Here is a 24,582-nt window from a genome sequence, read left to right on the forward strand (position 1 = left end):
GGGAAATCAGTCTGATTTCGGACCCTTAGATAACCAAAAAAATTGTGAGCTAGCATACACACACTTTTCTTCTCCATTCGCTTTTCAAGAAAAAAACCCCAAAATCTAGACCAAAAACCTATTGACTTTTGACAAATTTTCAGTGTGGCCCTGTGTTTGCACACCAAGAGTTAAATTTCCACACGGCCCACAAGCAAGCTTCTAGCAAGAAACATTTTAATCACTAAGATGGGCTTTTGAATTCAAAGTGCTGTTCTAAAAAATGAAAGTAAATACCTATGTCACAAATTCAGGATGCCTGACCCCGCCCGCCCACCAAGGAAGCAGTTCAGGTGGCCTGATTCCTGAACGGTGCAAGTCCCACCGGGCATACATGGGTGAGCAGGAAAAGGGACTCAGTGCATAAACTCTCCCTAATGGCACCCTCTAGGATGGCAGGCACACCCTGCTCCTCTGCCAGCGGATGCATCTAGAATGCTTCTAGCACTCTCTGCTTCTCTAGCAGAGCCTGGTCAGAAAGACACATGTTTAAATGGTGGCTGCCCACCTCCTACCGGTGTGGGCCTGGGCACGTTCTGTAAGCTTATGAAACTTCTGTTTCCTCATCTGCACAAGGAGGATGAATCTAAGCAGGGATCAGCACACTTTCTATAAGGGGCCAGAAAGCTTTGCCGGTCAGTTTCTGCCACTGTAGGAAAGCAGCCAAAGACCGTGGGTCAACAAACGGGCATGATGGCTGCATTTTTGAACTTTATGCACAAAAACAGGCGGTGGTTTAGATTTGGCCACAGTTTGCCACCCTTTATCTAAAAACATGTATGTAAAGTTCCTAGCACAGTGAAGGTGAACGCTCAATAAACAGTAACTCAGTAACTGTTATTATTAGTGTTGCCACTGCCTTTTAAAGTTAAAAAGAACCTGACAGTTTATCAAGAGCTTGCACATCCATGAACTCCGAAGTCTTCCAGTCTCATGAAGAATAATATTAATATCCCTGTTTTCTAGATTAAGAAAGCAGGGCTCAGAAAGATTAAAGAGCTCATCTATGGTTATAGGTGATTAGTAGCAGAGCTAGAATTTGCATCTGTCTTCTGACTGCAGACCCAGGACTATTTTTCTTATACTGTTGTTGCTGAGTTGGGTGTGCTGGACTGATTAAGTAAGCAGGGATTTTTGGTGACAGTCAGCTTTATGTAACAGTGATATGTGAGCTAAGCCAATTAGCTGGGGATTTTTTTTTTTATATGCCTTCTGGGTAGAGTGAATGCTCGAGTGTCAGAAAGCCCTCCCAAGGAAGTTAAGCTCTAACCCTCGTACCATCACTCCTGGGACCTGGAGGGTAAGTGAGGTTCTGAAGAACAGCAGCAGCCAAGCTGTTTGTTTCTCTTTCTGGCGCTGGGGCTGTGGGCCCGTCAGTTGGGCCGCTCGCTTCCTGCCACAGCCCTCTGTCACTCTCACTGCCACGATGAACGTTCATGCTTGGATTCGGAATCCTGAACTGTCTGCTTGACCAGAAAAAAAAAGCCTGGAAGACAGGAATATGCATGATCTAGAACATTCTCCAAACACGTTCCCAAGGAACTCCAAGGCATGAAAGGCAAGCTGGAGAACTCACAGATGCCTCGCATTCTTGCTCTGAAAAGAAATGACATCTTAAACATTCCTGTGATTTTATACTGGGAGGAACTGGGCTTATCGAAATGGTCTTTACCAAACCACTGACAATGTAAAAACATTGACCACCTTGTTACTTGAGAATAATTTTAAGCTGTATCCAAAAAGAGACCTCAAATCCACAATTCTTGCTGCAGTCATGATCAGTTCTACAAATTAAATGGTAGTGCAATAATTTGGTGGTGTTTAGATCACAGACACAAAAGAGGGCAAGAATCCAACTGGTCAGTTAAAGAAAACCTGCCCATGTATTAAAAATAATCTAGGCACATATGCTCCTCTAACAAGCATTAGGAAATGCAAACTATCAAGCACTGTAAGGCTCATCCAAGAGTTGGAACAAGAAGTCATCTGCCCTCAAATAAGCAGTTTGACTTACAGTGCTCAACTTCCTATTCATAAGTCCTCTCTCACTTTCTGTACCTTATGCTTAACCCTCAGCCCCTATGTCAAAATTACACCACAATGTCACTGGCTAGAAGGCTAACTCTCCCTCAAGCAGGGGAGTCATGTAAGGAACAAGTAATGAGCTACTGCCTCATGCAAGGCATTTGCTCCCAAGGCACAATGGGGTGGGGGCTATGTGGGAAGCTTCATCCCTCTCTTTCAGGTAATCACACCCCCCAACCCCTCTATACTTTGGGGGATGTCCAACTATTCAAAATACTCCCGAAGTTCACCCTACTTATTGTATTAGCACTTTCGGTTTATACTGTCCTGATTCCCATTGGTGCTCTGGTGGAAGAATGATCTTATGTCACCACCAATTTTTATGCAAATGGACTGCATCCTAACACCAGTTAACGAAAAAGTTAGGTCACTAAGGGCAATAACATGTAGCATGGAGAGGTTAAAACAGATCCCTAGCCACTGGTAAAGTCAAATAAAACCACTATTGCTCTCAAGTTTGATTCAGAAGATGTCAAAGTCAGGTCTACGGAACAGGAAAAGAAAAAGATCCGTAAAATCAGAAAATGCTTATTGCCGACAAGGGAAAGACCAAAATGGGGTCTTATTTTTTAATAAGGTTTAATCTATTTCAAAAGTACGCTTTTAGACTGTTCATTTTTTAAAGATTTTATTTATTCATTTGAGAGAGAGAGTGAGCGCACAAGCAGGGGAAGGAGCAGAAGGAGATGGAGAGGGAGAAACAGACCTCCTGCTGAGCAAGGAGCCCAACATAGGGCTGGATCCCAGGACCCCGAGAAGGTCTTGGGTATGATCTTTTAAAAGGCAGTACCTTTTTACTTCAGAGTAAGCTGAGTGGTGGAGATGAGGTAGGATGCCACAGAATTCAGTAAATAAACCAGTCCACCCTTCATCCATACTCCATAATTAGCTTTAGAAAATAATTACATCTTTGCCCAAACTTAATTCTAAACAAGTCTCGGTCTTTTCAGTCTGTTCTTCTTCTTTTTTTTTTTTTTTTTTTTTTTTAAGATTTTATTTATTTATTCATGAGAGACACAGAGAGAGAGAGAGAGGCAGAGACACAGGCAGAGGGAGAAGCAGGCTCCATGCAGGCCTGATGTGGGATTCGATCCCGGGACTCCAGGATCACACCTAGGCTGAAGGCAGGCGCTAAACTGCTGAGCCACCCAGGGATCCCTTCAGTCTATTCTTATGTGAAAACTACTACATTTCTTTAACTGTTTTAATGGCATATTGTTGACTTTGGCCTAGTTCCATTATTTATGCATAGTAATGACAACCCTGCTAATGTTTTTTATTTAAAGTTGAACAGGTTTTCATTTTGCTTCACATATATTCTCTGATGATACCCAGGATTTCTGGAAATAGTTAAAAAGGGCTAATAGTAGGGGAGGAGAGAGACAACAAAGATATAATCTAAAATGTCTTCATGATCACCTTCTAAGGTATTAATGGATGGATTGCAAAGAGGCTGCAATTTTAAAACATTTATTTATTATTTTTAAAAGATTTTATTTATTCATGAGAGACAGACAGACACACACACACACACACACACACACACACACACACACACACGGAGAGGGAGAAGCAGGCTCCATGCAGGGAGCCTGATGTGGGACTTGATCCCAGGACTCCAGGATCACACCCTGAGCCAAAGGCAGACGCTCAAGCCACCCAAGAATCCTCAAGGCTACCATTTTTAGAATATACTCCAGGTATCCATTTTTTTTAAACCAACTCTACCGAAGCTTTTCTGTCATAGTTCTATTCACTTCCTTTGCATGTGTGACCCTAATGTTCCAATTTCTGAAGAAATTCAGTCTTCTAACTATTGAAGGCTTCTGGTTTTCCTTTTCCCAGAATATTTCTAAAAATCTTAAGTAAGACCACTCCAGATAAAGCCCATATAAATTCTGTTAACATTTTTAAATCTTGGAATTGTCCTACAATAGGTCCCTAAATCCATAATAATTTAGCTGTTTAAATGAGCAATGAGACCCTTGTTAGTAAATTATTTCTACTGGGTCCCCCCTACACACGTGCTTCCTTGAACTCTGGCAGACTGGTGAGACATGAATCACTTCTTAGAGCTCTCCTGCCACACTTCCCCCCCACGTATGATCTTTTATCATGGCTCTAACATTTATAACGTGGCCCTGTGCAGGCCCTATAAGTCTGTGTCTCAACTTTCTCACTTGTCAGAAAGGAAATAACTATTAATTACACAAAGTTGATATAAGGATTAAATGAGGTAATACATTTAAAGTGCTTAGTACAATGCTTGGCATGTATAGTGATTACTGTTCTATTCCTAAACCAAAGAGTCTACAAAGAGATTTTACCAACCTAATCTTATTTGCTACTGAAACAACTCCAGGAGGGATACTTTAATTATCCTCACTCAAATCGGGGGTGGGGGTGGGGGTGGGGGTGGGAATTAAGCTTTAGAGAGGTTAGCAACTTTCTCCAAATCATAACTCTAGCTAAAAGGCAAAGGTAGATTCCAGAATTAGGTCCCTGGATTCCTGTATTCTTTCCATTCAGTCACAGTGTTTCCTGCAAACCATCTTGCCTTTAATCCATTACTGACTCTAGAAGTTATTCCTTCTATTGTTTGTCACAAATGAAAGAGAAAGCCAGTAGTGTCACTGCTGCTATTCTTAACATGTAGGGGTTACGGCAGTAAGAATCCTGTGATAGCATGGTTATATTCTTCCATAAAATAAGCATTATTAGTATTTTACTGCTTATAAAAGCAATATGTACTCACTGAAAAAAAAAAAAGCAGTCAATATAGAAAGATACTTGAAAAATCAACAAAGCTGGGGCACCTAGGTGGCCTGGTTGGTTAAGTGTCAGACTTTTTTTTTTTTTTTTTTTTTTTAAGATTTTATTTATTTCAGAGAGAGAGAGCGTGAGAGTGCATGAGGGGAGATGGGTGAGGGGGCAAAGGGAGAAGCAGATTCCCCACTGAGCAGGGAGCCCAATGAGGGGCTTGATCTGAGCCAATGACAGATGCTTAACTGACTGAGCTACCCAGGGGCCCAAAGCATCAGACTCTCGATTTTGACTCAGGTCATGAGCTCAGGGTCCTGGGACTGAGCCCCGTGTCGCCGGCTCCTCACTCAGCAGGGAGTCTGCTGAAGATTCTCTTCCTCTCCCTTTGCCCCTGCCTCCTGCTCTAAAATAAACAAAATCTAAAAAAAAAAAAAACAACAAAAAACAAAAACAAAAAAAACAATAAAGCTGTGGTGAAATCTTTGCACGTATTATTATAACTTTGGGCATCTCCCCATTATATCCTTGGAATAAACTCTTAGAAGTAAAACTGATAATGAAAAAGGTAAACAGGGCAGCCCCAGTGGCTCAGTGGTTTAGTGCTGCCTTTAGCCCAGGGTGTGATCCCTGAGTCCCGGGATCGAGTCCCACGTCGGGCTCCCTGCATGGAGCCTGCTTCTCTCTCTGCTTGTGTCTCTGTCTCTCTCTCATGAATAAATATAATCTTTTAAAAAAAAAGGTAAATAATTTTTAAGTTTTGATAGATACTGCCAGATTATCCTCTATAAATATACCCATTTAAAGTATCTCTAGGGGCACCTGGGTGGCTCAGTTAGTTGAACATCTACCTTTGGCTCAGGTCATGACCACGGGTTCCTAGGATCAAGCCCCACATTGGGCTCCCTGCTCAGGGAGGGTGGGAAGGGGTGGGGGTAGTGTCTGCTTATCCCTCTCTCTCTGCCATTCCCCCTGCTTGTGCTATCTGCCAAATAAATAAAATCTTAAAAAAAATAAATAAAATCTTTCCAGCAACATGGGGCATTCACTTTCCAGAACTCTTGCTAGTGTTTCAGTTTTCTTCATCTTTGCTATTCTGATGAGTGAAATACAAATATAACTCATTTTTTGATATTCATTTTAATGTAGTAAATTAACATCATTTTTTTCATCAAAAATTTCACCTTCAAGAGCCTTAAAAGTAGGGACACCTGGGTGGCTCAGCCAGTTGGTGCCTGACTTTAGCTCACGGCATGATCCTGGAGTCCCTGGATGGAGTCCCGCATTGGGCTCCCTGCATGGAGCCTGCTTCTCCCTCTGCCTAAGTCTCTGCCTCTCTTTCTGTGTCTCTCATAAATAAATAAATAAAATCTTAAAAAAAAAAAAAAAGCCTTAAATTCTGGGTGGGTGGGGAAAAACAACCACACTGGGCAGGTATTAGGTAATAGAGATTTATTCATATCAAGTTTGTCAGGCTTGACCAGAATCACTGGATGTTTCCCAGGACTGCTCTCATCTCCCTGGAAGTCTGAGAAAACAACATATGATTACAAGACCACCCACTAGACTAAAGCAAAGCAGCTTCTGGCTTTGGCTTCATTATTAACTAGCCATGTCACCAAAACATTCTTTAAGCTTCAATGTTTTCATCTATGAAAATAGAGGAAGATATCTGCCGTTACCAAGTCAGACAAACCTGTCTCAAACAGGATGCATGGAAAAGCTCTCAAAAATCATGAGACAAAAGCTCTCAAAAATCATGAGACAACATACAAAAGACACGAGATAAACTTGGAGATGTGTCAATTTCTCTTATACAACTGCTCAGTACTTATTTAGCTCTCTAAGCACATCATGCTTATCCTCCACTTCTGAATGTTTATTATGTTCTGACTATTGTCTGGTTCTGACTTGAGCCACCTTTCTCTTTTTTTTTAAACATGTCTTTTTATTTTTTTAAAGATTTTATTTATTTATTCACAAGAGACACAGAGAGAGAGAGAGGCAGAGGGAGAAGCAGGCTCCATGCAGGGAGCCCGATGTGGGACTCGATCCCGAGTCTCCAGGATCACACCCTGGGCTGAAGGCACTAAACCGCTGAGCCACCTGGGCTGCTCGCCTTTCTCATTTCGATTCAGTAAGACAACACCCTGTACTATTTTTGGAATTCCACATAGTATTTTTTGCCTCAGTTGCCTAACTTTTCCTTACATTTTTTTCTGCAATGAATAACATGTTTTATTAGTTTAGAATTACTGTGATAAGAACATTACATTTAATGGATAGCAGTTGTACACAGATTCCCTGTAACAGTTTGTTACCCAAACTGTAGCTTTGTTTGTAAAGATTTTATTTTGTAAGCAATCTCTATACCCAATGTGGGACTTAAACTAACAGCCCCAAGAGTTGCATGCTCTACCAACTGAGCCAGCCTGGCACCCATTTGTTCCAACTTTTATTATAGGAAGTAAAACTTCGCTTTACCTGAAAAGATTACTGCCATTAACTCATTCCAATGGAATATTAAAAATATGTGTGGGTGATTGAAACTATTAATACTAGAGTGATTTTGCTGTTTATTGTTGAGACAGTGTTTAGTCAAAAAAATTTTTTAAAAGATTTATTTATTCATGAGAGACACAGAGAGAGAGAGAGAGAGAGAGAGAGAGCAGAGACACAGGCAGAGGAAGAAGCAGGATCCCTGCGGGGAGCCTGATGTGGGACTCGATCCCAGGACCCCGGGATCATGCCCTGGGCCAAAGGCAGATGCTCAACCACTGAGCCATCCAGGCGCCCCTTTGTTTGTCTTTTTTTGTTTGTTTAAAAGATTTTATTTATGTATTCATGAGAGACACCCAGAGAGAGGCAGAGACACAGGCAGAGGGAGAAGCAGGATCCTGGCAGGGAGCCTGAAGTAATATCTATTTGGAAGAAGGATTACGAATACTTCAGATCATGCACAATCTCCGGCATATGAAGAAGAAACTGAAGAAACTGTTAGCTGTTACTATTCATATATTCAAATCTAGCTTCAAGCTTTTCTTTTTGGCTTCAAGCTTATAAAAAAATCATATTTCAATCATACTCAAAAACATTTTTTAATCTTTGCTTGTTTCTTTTTTGCATTACCCACCTACCATATCATCCCTCATCTCAGCTCCAATACCAACAACCTTCTATTATCTCTGTGTATTTGTATTTTTTATTTTTTTTAAAGATTTTATTTTATTCATGAGAGACACAGAGCGAGAGAGAGAGAGGCAGAGACACAGGCAGAGGAGAAGAAGGCTCCATGAAGGGAGCCCGATGTGGGACTCGATCCCAGGACTCCAGGATCACGCCCTGGGCCGCAGGCGGTGCTAAACCACTGTGCCAGCGGGGCTGCCCTGTATCTGTATTTTTTAATGTTAAGAATAACTACTGGATTCTGAATATGTTCGTCTGCAGAGATAATAAAATTTAGTTATGGGGCAGCCTTGGTGGCGCAGCGGTTTAGCGTTGCCTGCAGCCCGGGGTGTGATCCTGGAGACCTGGGATCAGGTCCCACGTCGGGCTCCCTGCATGGAGCCTGCTTCTACCTCTGCCTGTGTCTCTGCCTCTCTCTCTCTCTCTCTGTGACTATCATTAAAAAAAAAAAAAATTTAGTTATGATACCACTGTTAAGTCTTAATTTCAAACATTTACTGATAAGACATGTTATTTCTGTAAACCAAACCTGTAATTTTAGACCTAAAAACTACACAGCTTTCTTTTTTTGAAAGTAGGCTCCATGGCCAACGTGGGGCTTGAAATAATGACCCTGAGACCAAGAGTTGTGTTATCTACCAACTGAGCCAGTCAAGTGCCCCAAAATTACACAGCCTTCTAATGAATCTTTTGTCTTGACTAAAAACTTTTATCAGCTATGTTTCTTTTTTAAGCTCTCAAAATGTGAGAAGTTTCTGGTAATCTCTTCAGATTATCTACCTATTAGTCAACATATATAGTCAGCATATATTTACCAAACATCTACTTTGTGGAACATACATATTATTGTGTGCCAGCAATGAGGGACACAAAGTATTGAGTAACAACTTCAGGGTTGGGCTGTTTAGGTGGGGATATGTGAAAAAGATAAATAAAGTAATATATACAGAATAAGTGGTTCTAAAAACACCAGTTCGATTCTCAGGTCTATCCTCCCACAGTAGTTGCCATAGGCTCACAGTGGGATCCAGCAGTTTGTAATTTTTTTTTTTTAAAGTCAACTCCTCAGGCAGCTCCCATGTGCATTTAGTTTTGGGGATCGTAAGAGAAAAAGTCATAAAAATTTATACAAGAGGGATCCCTGGGTGGCGCAGTGGTTTGGCACCTGCCTTTGGCCCAGGGCGTGATCCTGGAGACCCGGGATCGAATCCCACGTCGGGCTCCCGGTGCATGGAGCCTGCTTCTCCCTCTGCCTGTGTCTCTGCCTCTCTCTCTCTGTGACTATCATAAACAAACAAACAAACAAATAAATAAAATAATAAAATAAAAAAATAAAATAAAACAAAATAAGATAAAACAAAATAAAGTCTTAAAAAAAATTTATATGAGAAAATCACCTCGAGCTAGTGTGGCTAGGAAAACAAAGTCTTCATCAGAAAAAAATCTGTGCTGGGCTCTGAAGATAAGATTTTTTTCTCCCCAATTTTTTATTTATTTATTTATTTTTTTAATAATTTTTTATTTATTTATGATAGTCACACACAGAGAGAGAGAGAGAGGCAGAGACACAGGCAGAGAGAGAAGCAGGCTCCACGCACCGGGAGCCCGACGTGGGACTCGATCCCGGGCCTCCAGGATTGCGCCCTGGGCCGAAGGCAGGCGCCAAACCGCTGTGCCACCCAGGGATCCTCAATTTTTTATTTTGAAACTTTTCATATCTACAGGAAAATGGAAAAATCATTACAATCAGTACCCTCATATGTACCCCTCAGACTTACCAGTGATCATCCTGTCTCATTTGTCTGTGCTTATGCTTCCTCCTCCACAATTTTCCAAATCACCTGTTAGGTATCACATTTGATAATCCTAATACTTCAGTATACATAGTCTAAGAATCACAACATTCTCCTACAAAATGCTACAGTACCATTTTCATCTAAGAAAATGAACAATTCTATAATCTCAACATATAATCTATAATTAAATTTATTAATTTGGCTTCATATTTTCTTTTACAGCCTTTTTGGGGATCCATAATTCAATCAAGGCCCATTCCTTGCATTTGGTTGTTCTGAATCTTTTAATTTTGCATATTCCCTCCCTCCATTTAAAAAAAATGAAATTGACATTTTACTTATTTTTAATTTATTTTACAGAGAGAGCTGAAAGAGAGTACAGAGAGGGAGAGAAGTAGACTTCTTACTGAGCACTCTATAGGGAGTACAGGGTTCCATCTCAAAATCTCATGACCTGGGCCAAAATGAAGAGTTGGAAGCTCAACTGATAGCCACCTAGGCACCCCTGAAACTGACATTTTAAAAGAGTCTAGGTCAGTTCCAACATACTGGATCTGATTGTTTCCAAATGAGTAAAAAATTTTGCGTCTAAACTAGAATACAACATAGATGGCAGTTGTACCCTTCCAAACACCATTACATTAGGGGCACATAATGCCAGGTTACCCCACTACAGGAGATAAGTTTGATGACTCAGCTAAATGGTGACTCTATATCTCTCTCCATTGTAAAGAGAGAAGTTAATAATCTTACCCTGAGGTTTTGGCAATCTACTGAGGATTCTTGCCTGCATCAGTTATTACATTTCAGACTGTAAAATGATGGCTTTCTAATTGTGTAATTCTTCCTACATCTACAATATAGCAGTATTCCATGAAGTAGAACTATTTTTTCACCCTTCCCTTATTTCTCCTTAAGTATCATTGTGAACTCATTTGTTTTAATCTAGTATAATAATCCATTACCATAACTTTTTTTTCAAATTGTCCCCAATTTTTGGTTCAAACTATTCCAAATATTGCCAGTGGGATTCTCTTCAAGTTATCATCTGTGTCATTTTCACACAATTCTATTTGCTTTTGAGGCTATTTGTTGACATAAGATTTCTCTAAGCTCACCTTTTGCCATCTCTGCCCCAGACCTGGAATCAGCCACTTCTCCCTGGAGCCTCTGTTTCTTCTAGTGGGCAATGGCATTTATAAATCAAGATCTGAGCACTAGTTGTCCTCATAGTTACAGGAGTGTCACTACTTCTAAGCTATTTTAATAGACAAACTTTGTGACTTTTTTTTTTTTTAACAATTATGAGTTTATACTGATATTTTCTTCTTTTTTTAAAATTTTTATTTATTTGAGAGAGAGAGAGTACAATCGGGGGGGGGGGGGGAGGAGGAGAGGAAGAAGCAGACTCCCTGCTGAGCAAGGAGCCCAAAGCAGGGCTTGATTCTAGGACCTTGAGATCATGACTTGAGCCAAAGGCAGACACTTAACCAACTGAGCCACCCAGGCCCCCCATACTGATATTTTCAACTCTAATTCAACACTATAGTTTTTCCTTATATATCTTTTCCCTCACAATGAAAATCTTGGTTCATAAACTAGTTCAAATTTATAACATCTAGGGACACCTGGGTGGTTCAGTGGTTTAGTGCCTGCCTTCAGCCCAGGGTGTGATCCTGGGGTCCTGGGATCGAGTCTTGCATCAGGCTCCCTGCATGGAGCCTGCTTCTCCCTCTGCCTGTGTCTCTGCCTCTCTGTGTCTCTCATGAATAAAAAATAAAATCTTAAAAAAAACAAAATTATAATATATATATTATTACTTACAATAAAGAATATACTAAATTTTAAGTACATATTAGGGGGCAGCTCTTTTTGTCCTTAAAGTATACCCTACTAGGGATGTACTATCAGTATGCTATGTTCAACTTATTTTTCCTCTATATATCCTCCTGTAGGTTAGGTTCATTTCTCTTTATACTTACTATGTAAAACCTTTACATGGTTCAAAAGTCCAGGTGTTATGGGGCACCTAGGTGGCTTAGTCATGTGGGCATCTGACTTTTGATTTCAGTTCAGGTCCTGGTCTTGGGGGCATAAGATGGAGCCCTATGTGGGGCTCCAAGCTCAGCAGGAAGTCTGCTTGAGATTCTCTGTCTCCCTCCCCCTCTGCCTCCATACCTGCAGAATAAATGGATGAATCGTAATTAAAAAAGAAAAGAATGCTCAGAGAAGTATCTTTCCCTTCCCTTTTCCCTCCAATCTTTCCCCATCTATTCCCCACAACCAGTTTTATTAATTTATTTACCCTTCATATTTCTTTTTGAAGAAATAAGCATAAAATGTGTATATACAGATAGATTCAAAATTCCTTTTTCTTATACAGAAGATGGAACGCTATTATCTAATCCTCCTATCTTTGGCTATTTTTAACTAAACTGGAATTTACGCCAAAAGAGTGATTAGAAACCATCCTCATTCTCTTTATTACTATGTAATACTCCACTCTGTAGATGTTAACATGTAGAACTTTGATAGAGAAAACAAGAAAGAGCATGCTAGATAGCGTATACGACATATAACAGGCAGGAAAGTAAGAGTGAATAAAGCTTTATTACTATATAAAAGGGGGGTGGGGTAGAAGACCAATCAGGCTAGAGTAAAGGGTTAATGCAAAAGGATGGGAGAAACCAGGGTCATCATCGTATCATACAACTCCAGGAAACCCCATGTATACCATCATTTAAGGAACTGTACAATGTATAACTTAGATGAGTATACACAACAGTCCTGGGGGCAGATAAAATTAAAAAACAAGATGGAACCAGCTTATGGAGGCCTTGAATTACAAAGTAAAACAGTTAGAATTTTGTCCTATAGCCAATGTTTTTACATATAGAAAGTTCATATTCAGGTGCCTGGGTGGCTCAGTCAGTAAAGTGTCTTGACTTCAGCTCAGGTCATGATCCCGGGGTCCTGGGATCAAGCCCTGCATTGCATCATTGTGATCTCTGCTCAGTGGGGAGCCTGCTTCTCCCTCTCCCATGCCCCCTGCTTGTGCTGTCAAATAAATAATAAAATCTTTAAAAAAAAAAAAGGCTCATGTTCAAAATGTTTGAAGATGAATGCTTCAAGATAAATACAGCCACAGACAGACTGGAATAATTAAAAGAAGAGGCTATTAGAACTGTCCAAGAGTGAAGTAATAGGATCTCAATGGGTTAATGGCAAGAAGGGTAGTACGTAAGACATAGTCCTGCCTACATTCAAAGAGCTTATAGTCTAGTTGTTAAGAAAACTCCAAACACAAGAGTTACATAATACAGAAAAGTAATATTTTGGAAAAAGAGACCTTAGGGTGATTATATTTCCAGTAGTTCTCAAGTCTAGTTGATAATCAGTATCACTCAGAAGAACTGGTTAAAAACATATTCTTGGGCTCCATTCCGCAAAGATTCTGATTGGGGTAGGATCTGAGAATGAATGTTTAGGGGATCCCTGGGTGGCTCAGCGGTTTAGCACCTGCCTTCAGCCCAGGGCGTAATCTTCGAGTTGCAGGATCGAGTCTCACATCTGGCTCCCTGTGTGGAGCCTGCTTCTCCCTCTGCCTGTGTCTCTGCCTCTCTCTCTCTTTCTCTGTGTCTCTCATGAATAAATAAATAAAACCTTTAAAAAAAAAAAAGAGAGAGAATGAATTTTTAATAAGCTCCTCAGGTGATCCTGTAGACTGATGATGTTTAGGAACAAATGATTTAGTATAACTTTTCATTTCATGGATGAGAGACTGAATCACAGCAATATTCTTTTTAAAGAATATTCTAGGAGACTTACAATCTTGGGATAGAGAGACCTTTTTAATTTTTTTTTTAAAAGATTTTATTTATTCATTTGAGAGAGTGTGAGTGCGGTAGCAGAAAAGAGGGAAGGGCAGATGAAGAGGGAGAAGGAGACTCCCTGCTGAGCAGGGAGCACAACACAGGGCCTGATCCCAGAGATCATGACCTGAGCAGAAGGCAGACTTTAACACATTGAGCCACCCAGGCACCCCAAGAGAGGCAGGCCTTTTTAATCAGGACCCAAAACCCAAAAGCTAAAAGAAAAAAGACAAATTTGACTCCAAAACTCCCCACCCCCAAAACAAAAAACTAAAAATTTTTGTATGACAAGGGATGCTATAAAAATAGATTTGAAAAATGTATTTGCAACAGGCTACACAGAGTTATTACCACAATATTCAGTGAGGGCTTATGAGAATGCATGAAACTAACAACAGAAAAACGGGCAAAGGATGGAAAAAGAAACTCACCCAAAAGAGAGATGGTGAAAATATATTAATAGCCTACAAAATAGAATTTAAGGCAAAAAACAAGTTGGGGAAGGCATAAAATTCAAAGATGTCTATTGGCACAACCACCTCTGTTCCTCATTTTTTTCTATCTTGGAAGAAAGCCACAATGAGAGAAGAGATGCAAGAGAGAAGAGGACATTCCAATTCCACAGAAAGGCTGGAGCTCTAATTCCACTTCCCCTTTCTTTCCTTCTTCCCTATGAATTGCTGAGGACAGGCTAAAAGGCTGGCAGATAAAAGCACAATGACAGTAGTGAAAGATCATAATTGCTTGGACACTATTTCTTGTCTTTTCTACTTGACATTCCCAATTTACTGCCTCTAGTACTTTTTGTGATTACTTATGTCCAAGAACAGGTTTTGTTCACAGAGACTATATTATAATTACTTGGATTTAAATTAAGATTTAAGACCTTGTGTCCAATTTAAAACTAAGACTGCCCTTAATCAGTTTCTTTTACACATTTTTCAAATTAATTAAAAAACTACTGTACTTGAAAAAAAAAGATTTAAACAATAAAAACTTTTATACTTACCACCCAGTTTAAAACAAAAAACATGATAATATAGTTGAATCCTCTATAACCACTATCCTAAGTTTGGTATTTCTTTTTTTAGGATTTTATTTATTTGACAGAGAGAGAGAGAACACAAGTAGGCAGAGCAGCAGGCAGAGGGAGAGGGAGAGAAGCAGGCTCCCCGCTGAGCAGGGATTTCCCCACATGGGGCTCAATCCCAGGATCCTGGGATCATGACCTGAGTGAAAGGCAGACCTTAACTGACTGAGCCACCCATGTGCCCCTAAGTTTGGTATTTCTATCAAATATTTCAAACTATACCTATAGTCTTAATATATTCTCTTTTCTTGTTTTAGCACTTCAACTGCATACCAAGCAAATCTTTAAGCAATGAAAAGAAACTGGTAGATCCTAAAAAAAGTTAAACTGATGAATCTAGTGTATCTCAAGAAGTTCTTAAATATTGCAACTCTTTCAAACAGCAAAGTTATCTTATATCCTTAAACTAGTAATCAAATCTAAAGCCCAACTAATTACTCAAGAACACATTCTACATTACAATCACAAATGAATCAGCTGAGATTGTTCAATATGTCAAATTACTACAAATCCTACATCTTAAGTACAGATGGCCATAAACTTTATTCACACATATCATGTGCCACATATGGTTCTAAGTACTTTATAAATGTTAAAACTTTACAAAGTAGGTGCCATTATTACCCTCATTTTATAGGTGAGTAAACAGAGGAAGAAAGAGGTTAAGGAAAGTTCTCAGTCACACAGCTAATAAATAGTGGAGCCAAGCTTCAAACCCAGGCTTCTGGCTTCACTATCTATGTTACCCATCATGCTGTGTTATAGGTCTGATTTACCTCACAATTTCTACTTAAGTCACAGAGGTTTGGAATTATAATTTCAAGCCCAAGATCTGTAGCCTGGGCACACAGCTTTTCTGTGCCAATAATGGGCATACTCAGCACCTTTTTGGTTTAAATAGTTGCTATAAAAGGATTTCTAAATCAATTAACTCCATGTGGAGGGTCGATTTTACAATGTGAATTCCGAGTTCAAAGATCTTACCTAATTCTGCTTCAACTTTCAACTTTATTACCTAAAAAACGGTGTAGATGAAATTTTATAATTTCCACACAGCTGTTTCGATCTTTTGATTGGATTCAACTAGTTCTATTCATGTTAGTGACAACATTATGCTAAGAACAACCCAAGGCACATAATAGACCAGGCAAAGCTTATGACTACTAAGAAGCCAGTCAACATATTATATAATCTCCAGGGTGATGTTCCTAATGTCCAAGACACTCTTCTGCTTGTTAAAAACCTGAAAACCTTTAAAGGAAGAGATACACAAAGATTACTTTGGCAAACTTCCAGGAAATCTCCAAGGGATATACTATTAGTAATAGTGTCTTAAAAGGTATAGTGCAAGGCAGTACAATTAAAAAATTTAAAAATGGGGCACCTGGATGACTCAATGGTTGACCATCGGCCTTTGGCTCAGGTCATGATCCTGGGGTCCTGGGATCGAGCTCTGCACCAGGCACCCTGCAGTGAGACTCTTTCTCCCTCTGACTACGTGTCTGCCTCTCTGTGTGTCTCACATGAATAAATAAATAAAATCTTAAAAAAAAAAAAAAAAAGTACTAGTTAACATAGCAGGTCATTTTAGAAAAAAAAAGCTAGATGTACATATGGCAAGAAAGATCTGAAGGTCTCTGGAGACAGATCCATGGATCAGTACTGTAGCTACAGAAGATGCTGAAAATTTTGGAGACAATCCAAAAATCATTGTCAGAAGATGCTTGCTTCAAGGACCAGTACCATTAGTGTCAAAAGTTTCCACTGAATTCTTAGCAGAAATGAGGACAATGCAATATACACATAAACAGACAAGTCATTCCAGTTCAAAGACACTGGACATTGATGGAGACATCATCAATCTAATAATAACAGCTTTGTAGGAAAAAGTACTAGTGTATTAGATATATACATGATTTTAAGATACCCCATAATTCCAAAAATATTAAAATGTTAACTAAAGAATTATGGTATAGGTGTAGTGCTTTCTTGGGAAGGGCAGTCCTTTGTACCTAAATTATACCTTTCTTTTTTGATATTAAATGTCTTTTCTTTTATGAAATAATGGTAACAGAAAATGATGGCCAGGTTTGTTTTTTTGTTTTGTTTTTGTTTTTAATGTGCTAAGATACTGGCAAGCTTATGATAGGCTCCCAATTTCCTCCCCCACAATTTTACCAATCATGAATCTCAAAAAAATCTGGACTCCAATAACCTTCCACCTAGGACTACAAAAACACTTCTACCAGTTTAGTCCAGCCTACCTAAAAACATTCAAAAATAAGAGTCTCTTGTTTTGCTCATTCACTCAATCGTTGAATAGCAATCCTTGGGGGAAAATTTCTCTTTTTTCGAGTTGAACCCAAGTTTGTCTTCCTCCCCAGACCCACCATAACTTCCATGTTTGGTTTTAGTCTATCCCCTAGAATAATACATCCTTCAGAAAAATGGGCAAAACAGAAAAAGACAATTGCTTGAAGGCATCAGACAAGTAAAGTAGCCAAGTCTTGAAGACTGGAGAGAAGCTATGATGGTCAGTTTCATATGTAAACTTGCTTAAGTTACAGTCACAGTTCAAACACTAATCTAGGTGTTACTGTGAAAGTGTGGTAGATGTGATTAAAAGTCTATAATCACTTTAATTAAGGAAGGTAATTTTAGATATTCTGAGTGGGCCTGATCCAGTCAATTGAAAGGCTTTAAGAGCAGAACTAAGGTTTCTCTATTAGGAAAGAAAAAATTCACCTTTGGACTATAGCTTCAACTCCTGTCCAGAGTTTCAACCTGCCCTTCCTGATGGTCTAGTCCAGCCCCCACGATTCTATAAGCCAACTCCCTATGATAAATATCTTAACATATATAATATAGGTGTGTATATTTATAGATAGAAGATACATATATTATCATATACATACACACAGAATCATAATCCATAATTAAAACCTTTCCATAAATAAAACTCCAGGACCAAATGGCTTGGCTAGCAAATTTTTCCACATCTTTAAGGAAGAAATTACATCAATCTTATACAAACTCTTTCTGAAAGCAGAAAAAGGAGGAATATTTCCCCAGTTAATTTTCTGAGGTTATTTTCTCTCATAAACATAAGCACAAAAATCCTAAACATTATTAAAAAACCAAAGGGGTAACATATTATGAGGAAAGTTGGTTTAACAGTCTAAAAAATTAATATAACTTATAATACAATTCACATTCAAAGACTAAAAAGAAATAAGTTTTATATTATGACTAAAGTAGCATGGAACAATATTGATTGAAAAAAGCAGATTGAAATATTCATAGAAAAAAGTTTGATAATATTAATTATTCTCCATTGTAGGCTTATCATGTGTGTTTAATTGTATTTTATTTTAAAGATTTTATTCATTTATTTGAAAGAGTGAGAGACATCATGAGCAGGGGGAGAGGCAGAAGCAGACTCCCCACTCATCAGGAAGCCTGATGTGGGGCTCCATCCCAGGATTCTGGAATCATGACAGGAGCTGAAGGCAGATGTTTAACCAACTGAGCCACTCAGGCACCCCATTAAATTGTATTTTATTGAATATTCCGAAGTCCCTAAAATAAAAGTGTTATTACTTTTAAAATGGGAAAAAAGGGGCAGCCCCAGTGGCTCAGCAGTTTAGTGCTGCCTTCAGCCCAGGGTGTGATCCTGGAGACCTGAGATCAAGTCCCATCTCCAGCTCCCTGCTTGGAGCCTGCTTCTCCCTCTGCCTGTGTCTCTGCCCCCCTGTGTGTCTTTCATGAGTGAATGAATAAAATCTTAAAAAAAAGGGGGGGGGGAGGAAAATGTATCTTAAAACAGAGAACTCTTCAAGAAAATGTGAGAACTTTTTTTCAAACAACAACAACAAAAAAAAAACCTTTTTTTTTTTCTTAGAAAAGGCTTAGGGCAGCCCCAGTGGTGTAGCGGTTTAAGGCCGCCTTCAGCCCGGGGTGTGATCCTGGAGTCCTGGGATGGAGTCCCATGTTGGACTCCCTGCATGGAGCCTACTTCTCCCTCTGCCTGTGTCTATGCCTCTCTCTCTCTCTCATGAATAAATAAATAAAATCTTAAAAAAAGAAAAGAAAAGAAAAAAGGCTTAAAACAGTTTAAGAACAAATTTTAAAAGTTAAAAAAAATTAATACATAAGAAATTTTGAAATTCTTCCATTTAGATGAAAGAAATATGCTTACCAAATAAATTAGGAATTTATTAGATTAAATATATGGTATAGTTTCTCAAGCAGATTCTTGCTTTAAGTCCAAATGCAGGGGCACCTGGGTGGCTCGGTGGTTGAGCATCTGCCTTTGGCTCAGGGTGTGATCCTGGGGTCCTGGGGGAGTCCTGCATCAGGCTCCCCAAAGGGAGCCTGCTCCTCCCTCTGCCTGTGTCTCTGCCTCTCTCTCTGTGTCTCTCATGAATAAATAAATATATATATATTTAAAATATCCAAACACGGGACACCTGGGTGGCTCAGCAGTTAAAGTGCCTGCCTTCGGCCCAGGGGGTGATCCCGGAGTCCCAGGATCGAGTTCCACATCGGGCTCCCTGCATGGAGCCTGCTTCTCCTTCTGCTGCCACCCCCCCCCCCCCCCCGCCGCCTTCTCTCTCTGTTCTCTCATAAATAAATCTTTAAAAAAAAATCCAAACGCAATGACTTAATGCAGAGGCATGATGTGTTTCTTAGGGTACTCGACAGCAAGCATGGTTCTAAGTAACAGATGGAAGGTAAGACAGGGCAGGCATGGGGATAAAGGATGTTGCTTGAGACCTAGGGCACTCAACAATAAGGGCAATGGAACATTCAGATTAGCTGGCACAGAATTTCCTAAATAAAAAACAAATTTTCCTAAAATTTCCTAAAAAAAATAAAATTTTCTAAATAAAAAATTTTTAATCCCCTAAACAGACTGTTATAAGCTAAATTGTGTTCCCTTCAACATTTGTATGTTGAAATCCCAACTCCTAAATCCTCAGTGGGACTGTTTGGAAATAAGGACTTTAAAAGAGGTAATTAAGGTTAAATGAAGTCATTAGAGCAGGCCCTAAACTAATAGAATTTTTAAGAAAAGGAAGTGAGGACATAAACAAAGCAAGAAGGCCTCAGAAGAAACCAATCCTGCCAACATCTTGATCTCAGACCTCCAGCCTTCGGAATTGTAGGAAAATAAATTTCTGTTAGTTAACAGTCTGTGATACTTTTTTTTTTTTTTTTTTTTTTTTTTTTTTTTTATGGCAGCCCTAGCAAACTAATATAACAGATACAACTGCAAAAAAAAAAATAAATTTCAGGCTCTACCACCAAAAAAGAGATGTAGGACAAACACATGGAAGGACTCTTATGTGGTTTTATGGTATGGACTGTGATCTTCCTATAGAACTGTAAATCACTAGCTGTTTTAAGGAAGTCAAACTTTCTTTTAAAAATCTTATCAAAAAAAAAAAAATCTTATCAATAATTTACTGCAACTTTCCTCTCTAATTTTAATAACTGTATATGCTATACAAATGTAAAATTCCATTTGTATTTGTTACTTCATCTGATTCGTACAACCTTCTCTATGAAACAAACAGAAACTAAACCCTCTGGTCCCAATTACAGATCTTTGCACTATACCCCAGTATTTTCCAAAATTTTAATAAGGCTCCCTCTGTTTTAGTAAGAACAGAGATAGTTTGTCTATATTTATCATAATGCCTTAGTAATTTAACAGTAGGAAGGACCATCTGAATCTAAAGAAAAGAGTATCTTGATTAAAAAAAAAAAAAAAAAAAAGCCAACATTTCCTGAGAATTTACTGTGTCAGGCACAGTTCTAAGTACTTTATGTGAATTAACTTGACCCTAACAGCCCTCTGAGGTAGGTAACTATGACAATCTCCATTTCAGAGACATAGAAACGGAGGAGTACTTTATCCAGTTAGTAAATAAAGGAGCCAGGATTTGAACCCAGGAAAGGCTGGGCTCAATGCCCACATTCTGAACTACCACCCAATGAAGTATAATGAGGGCACTATTGAGCATAAATCTTAATAGCTTTGGGGGCATGCAGATTTAAGTTTGAACAGTGGCTCTGCCACTTACTAGGTGCATGACTTTGAACAAACTTAAGCTCTTTGTATCTTAGATTCCTCAGCTATATAATGGAAATAAATAAAACAATGGATGTAGAAGCATTTAGTACATTAGCCCTTACTCCTCTAATTCTACTTTCATCAAGATACAAGGAGAATCCAACAATGTCTAATTTGGGGACTAAAAGCAAAAATATCAAAAGGTTCTCTTGGGACTCAGTCACTCAAGTATCAAACTCTTGATTTTGGTTCACGTCGTGATCTCAGGGTCATGAGATAGAGCCCCATGTCCAGCTTCACACTGGGCATACAGCATGATTAGGATTCTCTCTCTCCTTCTCCCTTTGCCCCCATACATGTGTATGTGCGTGTGCACTCACTCTCTAAGAACAAAACAAAAGCTTCTTTTTCCATCCATACTTCTTTCCTGCCTACATCTCAGAAATGCATTTGTATCCCATTAATCTCATTTCTCCTAAGAAAATATATTAAATCAGATTAGTAGTTAGATCAGTTTTATGTTCTGTCTTCCACAGAATATCTAATAACTTTGATATGGACAACAATATAGTTATGTAACAACCTCAAAACAATACGTACAGGGTCGCCTGGGTGGCTCAGCGGTTTACCGTCTGCCTTCAGCCCAGGGCATGATCCCCGAGTCCCGGGATAGAGTCCCACATCGGGCTCCCTGTATGGAGCCTGCTTCTCCCTCTGCCTGTGTCACTCATGAATAAATAAAATCTTTAAAAACAAAACAAACAACAACATTCTGGATATTGCTCAAACACCTAATATTTAATAAAAATTCACCAAGGTACTCATCTTAACCTTTACTGAATTTTTAAAAAATTTTAAGTTCACAATGTCTCTTGGGATTACAAGGTATCTGCTTATTTAAACTTTTACTACCTATTTCATGCTTCAGAGTCCTTCAATCTCCTACATTTTCCTTCAATCTCTATTTTTCTAGAAAATAATGCTTTTGTGGTCATGTAAAAGTCTCTCCACTGTCATCTTCTTATAACTGAATTTCTTTCAACCTTTTCTTAAAGATTTTTATTTATTCATGAAAGACACACACACACACACACACACACACACACACAGAGGCAAAGACACAGGCAGAGGGAGAAGCAGGCTCCATGCAGGGAGCCTGATGTGGGACTCGATCCGGGACTCCAGGATCATGCCCTGAGGCAAAGGCAGGTGCTCAACCGCTGAGCCACCCAGGGATCCCACTGAAGCATTTTTCTTGAGAAGATTTAACAGGAAGAACACTGGGTTAGGAGCCAGGCATCCTCACCTCTGCCATCTCATCTCCTAGATTCTTCATCTGAAAGACGAGAGGACTGCACCAGACACATTTGTAATAGGTTTCCTTATATCTCTAAGCCTCATATTTCCATGATTCTGGGTCTTCCTACTAGAAGTCATTCAACATTCCAACGACTTCCCTCAACTTTTTACTCCAGTTAGCCAAGGAGAGGCAGGCATTCAGATTCTGGGGGAGAGGCAAGACAATAAATAGGAAGTCTGGGGCCACAGAAGGAAAAGATATGACATTTGTGAACCAACGGGAAAAGATTAATATAGAAAAAAAGATGTCAAAAACAGGAAAGTCCAGCAGCCTATCTAACCTCACCCTTACATATCTATTTGAAGAGGAACTAGGAAATAGAAAAAGCTCTTAGCAGCAGGCGTTATTCAGCACTGGTTTCCATGTCAAGGGAGCAATGTGACTGTGTACCATCTTTGCAATGTTGTTGCTAAAGTGGCCCCCTACAGGCTTTGCAACAAAATAGGGCATTACTAGGATATTCGGTGATGGTATTCAGCGAAACTGAAAGCTCTCATAAATGCTACCAGGACCGCTAGGTACCATGAAATCTGAGGACTCGAGTCCATGGGAATTACATAGCATTGGCTGCCCTGGTTCTAACGGGAAGACTGAGACTGAGTTAGGATGGGAAGATGTGACCTAATGGCACTGCTTAAATTCTCATGATACTGGAAGTACAGTACAGACTAATAGGCACAGGCCATCTCTAACCCACCGAGGCAAGATCAGAATATGTATGAAAGTCATTTCCTACCCTGGTGTCAGAGTCCAAGAAAGCACTAGCTCAAGGCCAGCTTCTTGGCTCATGGCTGGCTGGAGGGAAGGGGACAGTAAATCAACCAAGGGATGCGGGAGTTGGGCACTTCTGGAGATTCTCAGGCCAGCCCTATGGTGGTGTTTCTCAAAGTGTGGTATAACACACCAAGGAAGGGGGTGCCTGCTTAAAATGCAGTTTCAGGGACCCATCACAGATCTCTAGAATCAAATTGGCATTTTTTAAGGGGCAAACTTACGTTTGAGAACTACTGCCCCAGAATGACAGGTGGGGATGGGGGTGGGGCAGCGATAGGCATTGAAGTGAGGTTCTTTTGCTTCTGGATTACATTGGACTACACCACTCTGTTTTGGGGACCATTACTGAAACCCCTCAATACCTGTTTCTCAGGTAACAGCTGCAGCTAAGTTGTCTAACAGCTCACAGGGGCCCAATGAAAGGGCTTGGAAAATGTTTTTTTGGGAACTGGTTAAACAGCTCCTCCAGGACCTTGTTTACCGGGTTTCGTTTGTTCACTGGTTTCTTTTCTTTCTTTCTTTCTTTTTTTTTTTTTTTTTTTTTTTGTTCACTGGTTTCTTGTTTACAAAATATGCCGGTTCAACCCAGGAATTTTTAGAAAGAATCACAAACTCCAAAATAGAAGAGATCTGGTTTTTTTTGTTTTTTTTTTTTTTGATAGTGCAGAACTAGGCTTGTAAACCCGAAGTCGCTGTCTACTATAAAAAAAAATAGGGTTTCACTTGAAAAAAAAAAAAAAAAAGGAGCTCGCGGGTTCAGGCTCTGCCCAGCTCTGGTGCCCTCGGAGCCACTAACGAAAGGCAGTATCTTGGGGGGCACGAAGGACTGTGAAGCCGAGGTGGGGAGGCGAGCGAGAGCGCTCTCCGCTCCAGAGTTGGACAAGAAGTCCGATCAACTACCTGGTTTCTAAGGAGTTCCAGTAACTGCCGGCAGAAAACGCGCCTGCAAAGGCGCTATCAACAGCCGCCCGGGGTCGCCGTCGCCGTCGCCGTCGCCGCCGCGCGGGCGGGACGAAAACACCCCAGGCCTGCAGAAGACCGACGAGTTACACGTCGCCCCCCAGCCCCGCGGCGTTTACCGTCTCCCTGTGAGGGGACAGCCCTGTCCCGGGTTACTAGACTTCGCCTCCGCACGCACACCCGCGCCCCACACGCAGCCGCGGACATGCCTCCGCGCGACGACTTTACTCCCGCGGCCTTTCCACCCGGGCCCGAGCCGGCGGGGTCCGCACGAGCGGCGGCCGGAGGAGACGCCCCCGCCCTGACACAAAGGCCAAGTCCGGGCGCTGCCCACGGCCACCCTCGCCCTTCCGGGCTCCCGGCCACCGCTTACCTGACGCTCCCCGCCGCGCTCTCGCGCTCGGGCCCGAACCCGCCCTGGAGGCGCGCGCACACGTCGCCGCGAGGAGCCGCCGTGCCGCAGCGGCGCGCCCCCCACGCCCCCCACGCCCCCCACCCGGGCCGGCGCGGCCACGCGGCTGAGTCACCCGGCGCTTCACGTTAAGAGTCCCCTCGGCGCGCGGGGCACGCCGGGAAGGCCG

At 40.5% G+C, this 24,582-nt stretch overlaps 1 protein-coding gene across 6 annotated transcripts in view; it reads right to left on the minus strand.

Moving 5' to 3' along the window:
• Window positions 1-24,493, minus strand: part of KCTD20 (potassium channel tetramerization domain containing 20) — a 38,320-nt gene extending 13,827 nt beyond the window's left edge. Inside the window, exons 1-3 of one of the 6 annotated variants that reach the window (XM_072833258.1) lie at window positions 24,375-24,457; window positions 22,214-22,411; window positions 1,318-1,525 (exon numbers count right to left, since the gene is read on the minus strand). Coding sequence is in view for 4 of the 6 variants with exons in the window: in XM_072833253.1 (XP_072689354.1) it covers window positions 1,318-1,525; window positions 22,214-22,243 (238 nt within the window). In the remaining 2 variants the exon portion in view is untranslated. Of the gene's footprint in view, window positions 1-1,317; window positions 1,526-22,213; window positions 22,412-23,941; window positions 24,081-24,120; window positions 24,271-24,374 lie in introns of those variants that run through there. The other 5 variants (XM_072833253.1, XM_072833254.1, XM_072833256.1 and 2 more) reach the window with 5 other exon arrangements.
• Window positions 24,494-24,582: the final 89 nt, after the last annotated feature.

This window comes from Canis lupus, chromosome 7, assembly GCF_048164855.1.
Source record: "Canis lupus baileyi chromosome 7, mCanLup2.hap1, whole genome shotgun sequence".
NCBI lineage: Eukaryota > Metazoa > Chordata > Mammalia > Carnivora > Canidae > Canis > Canis lupus.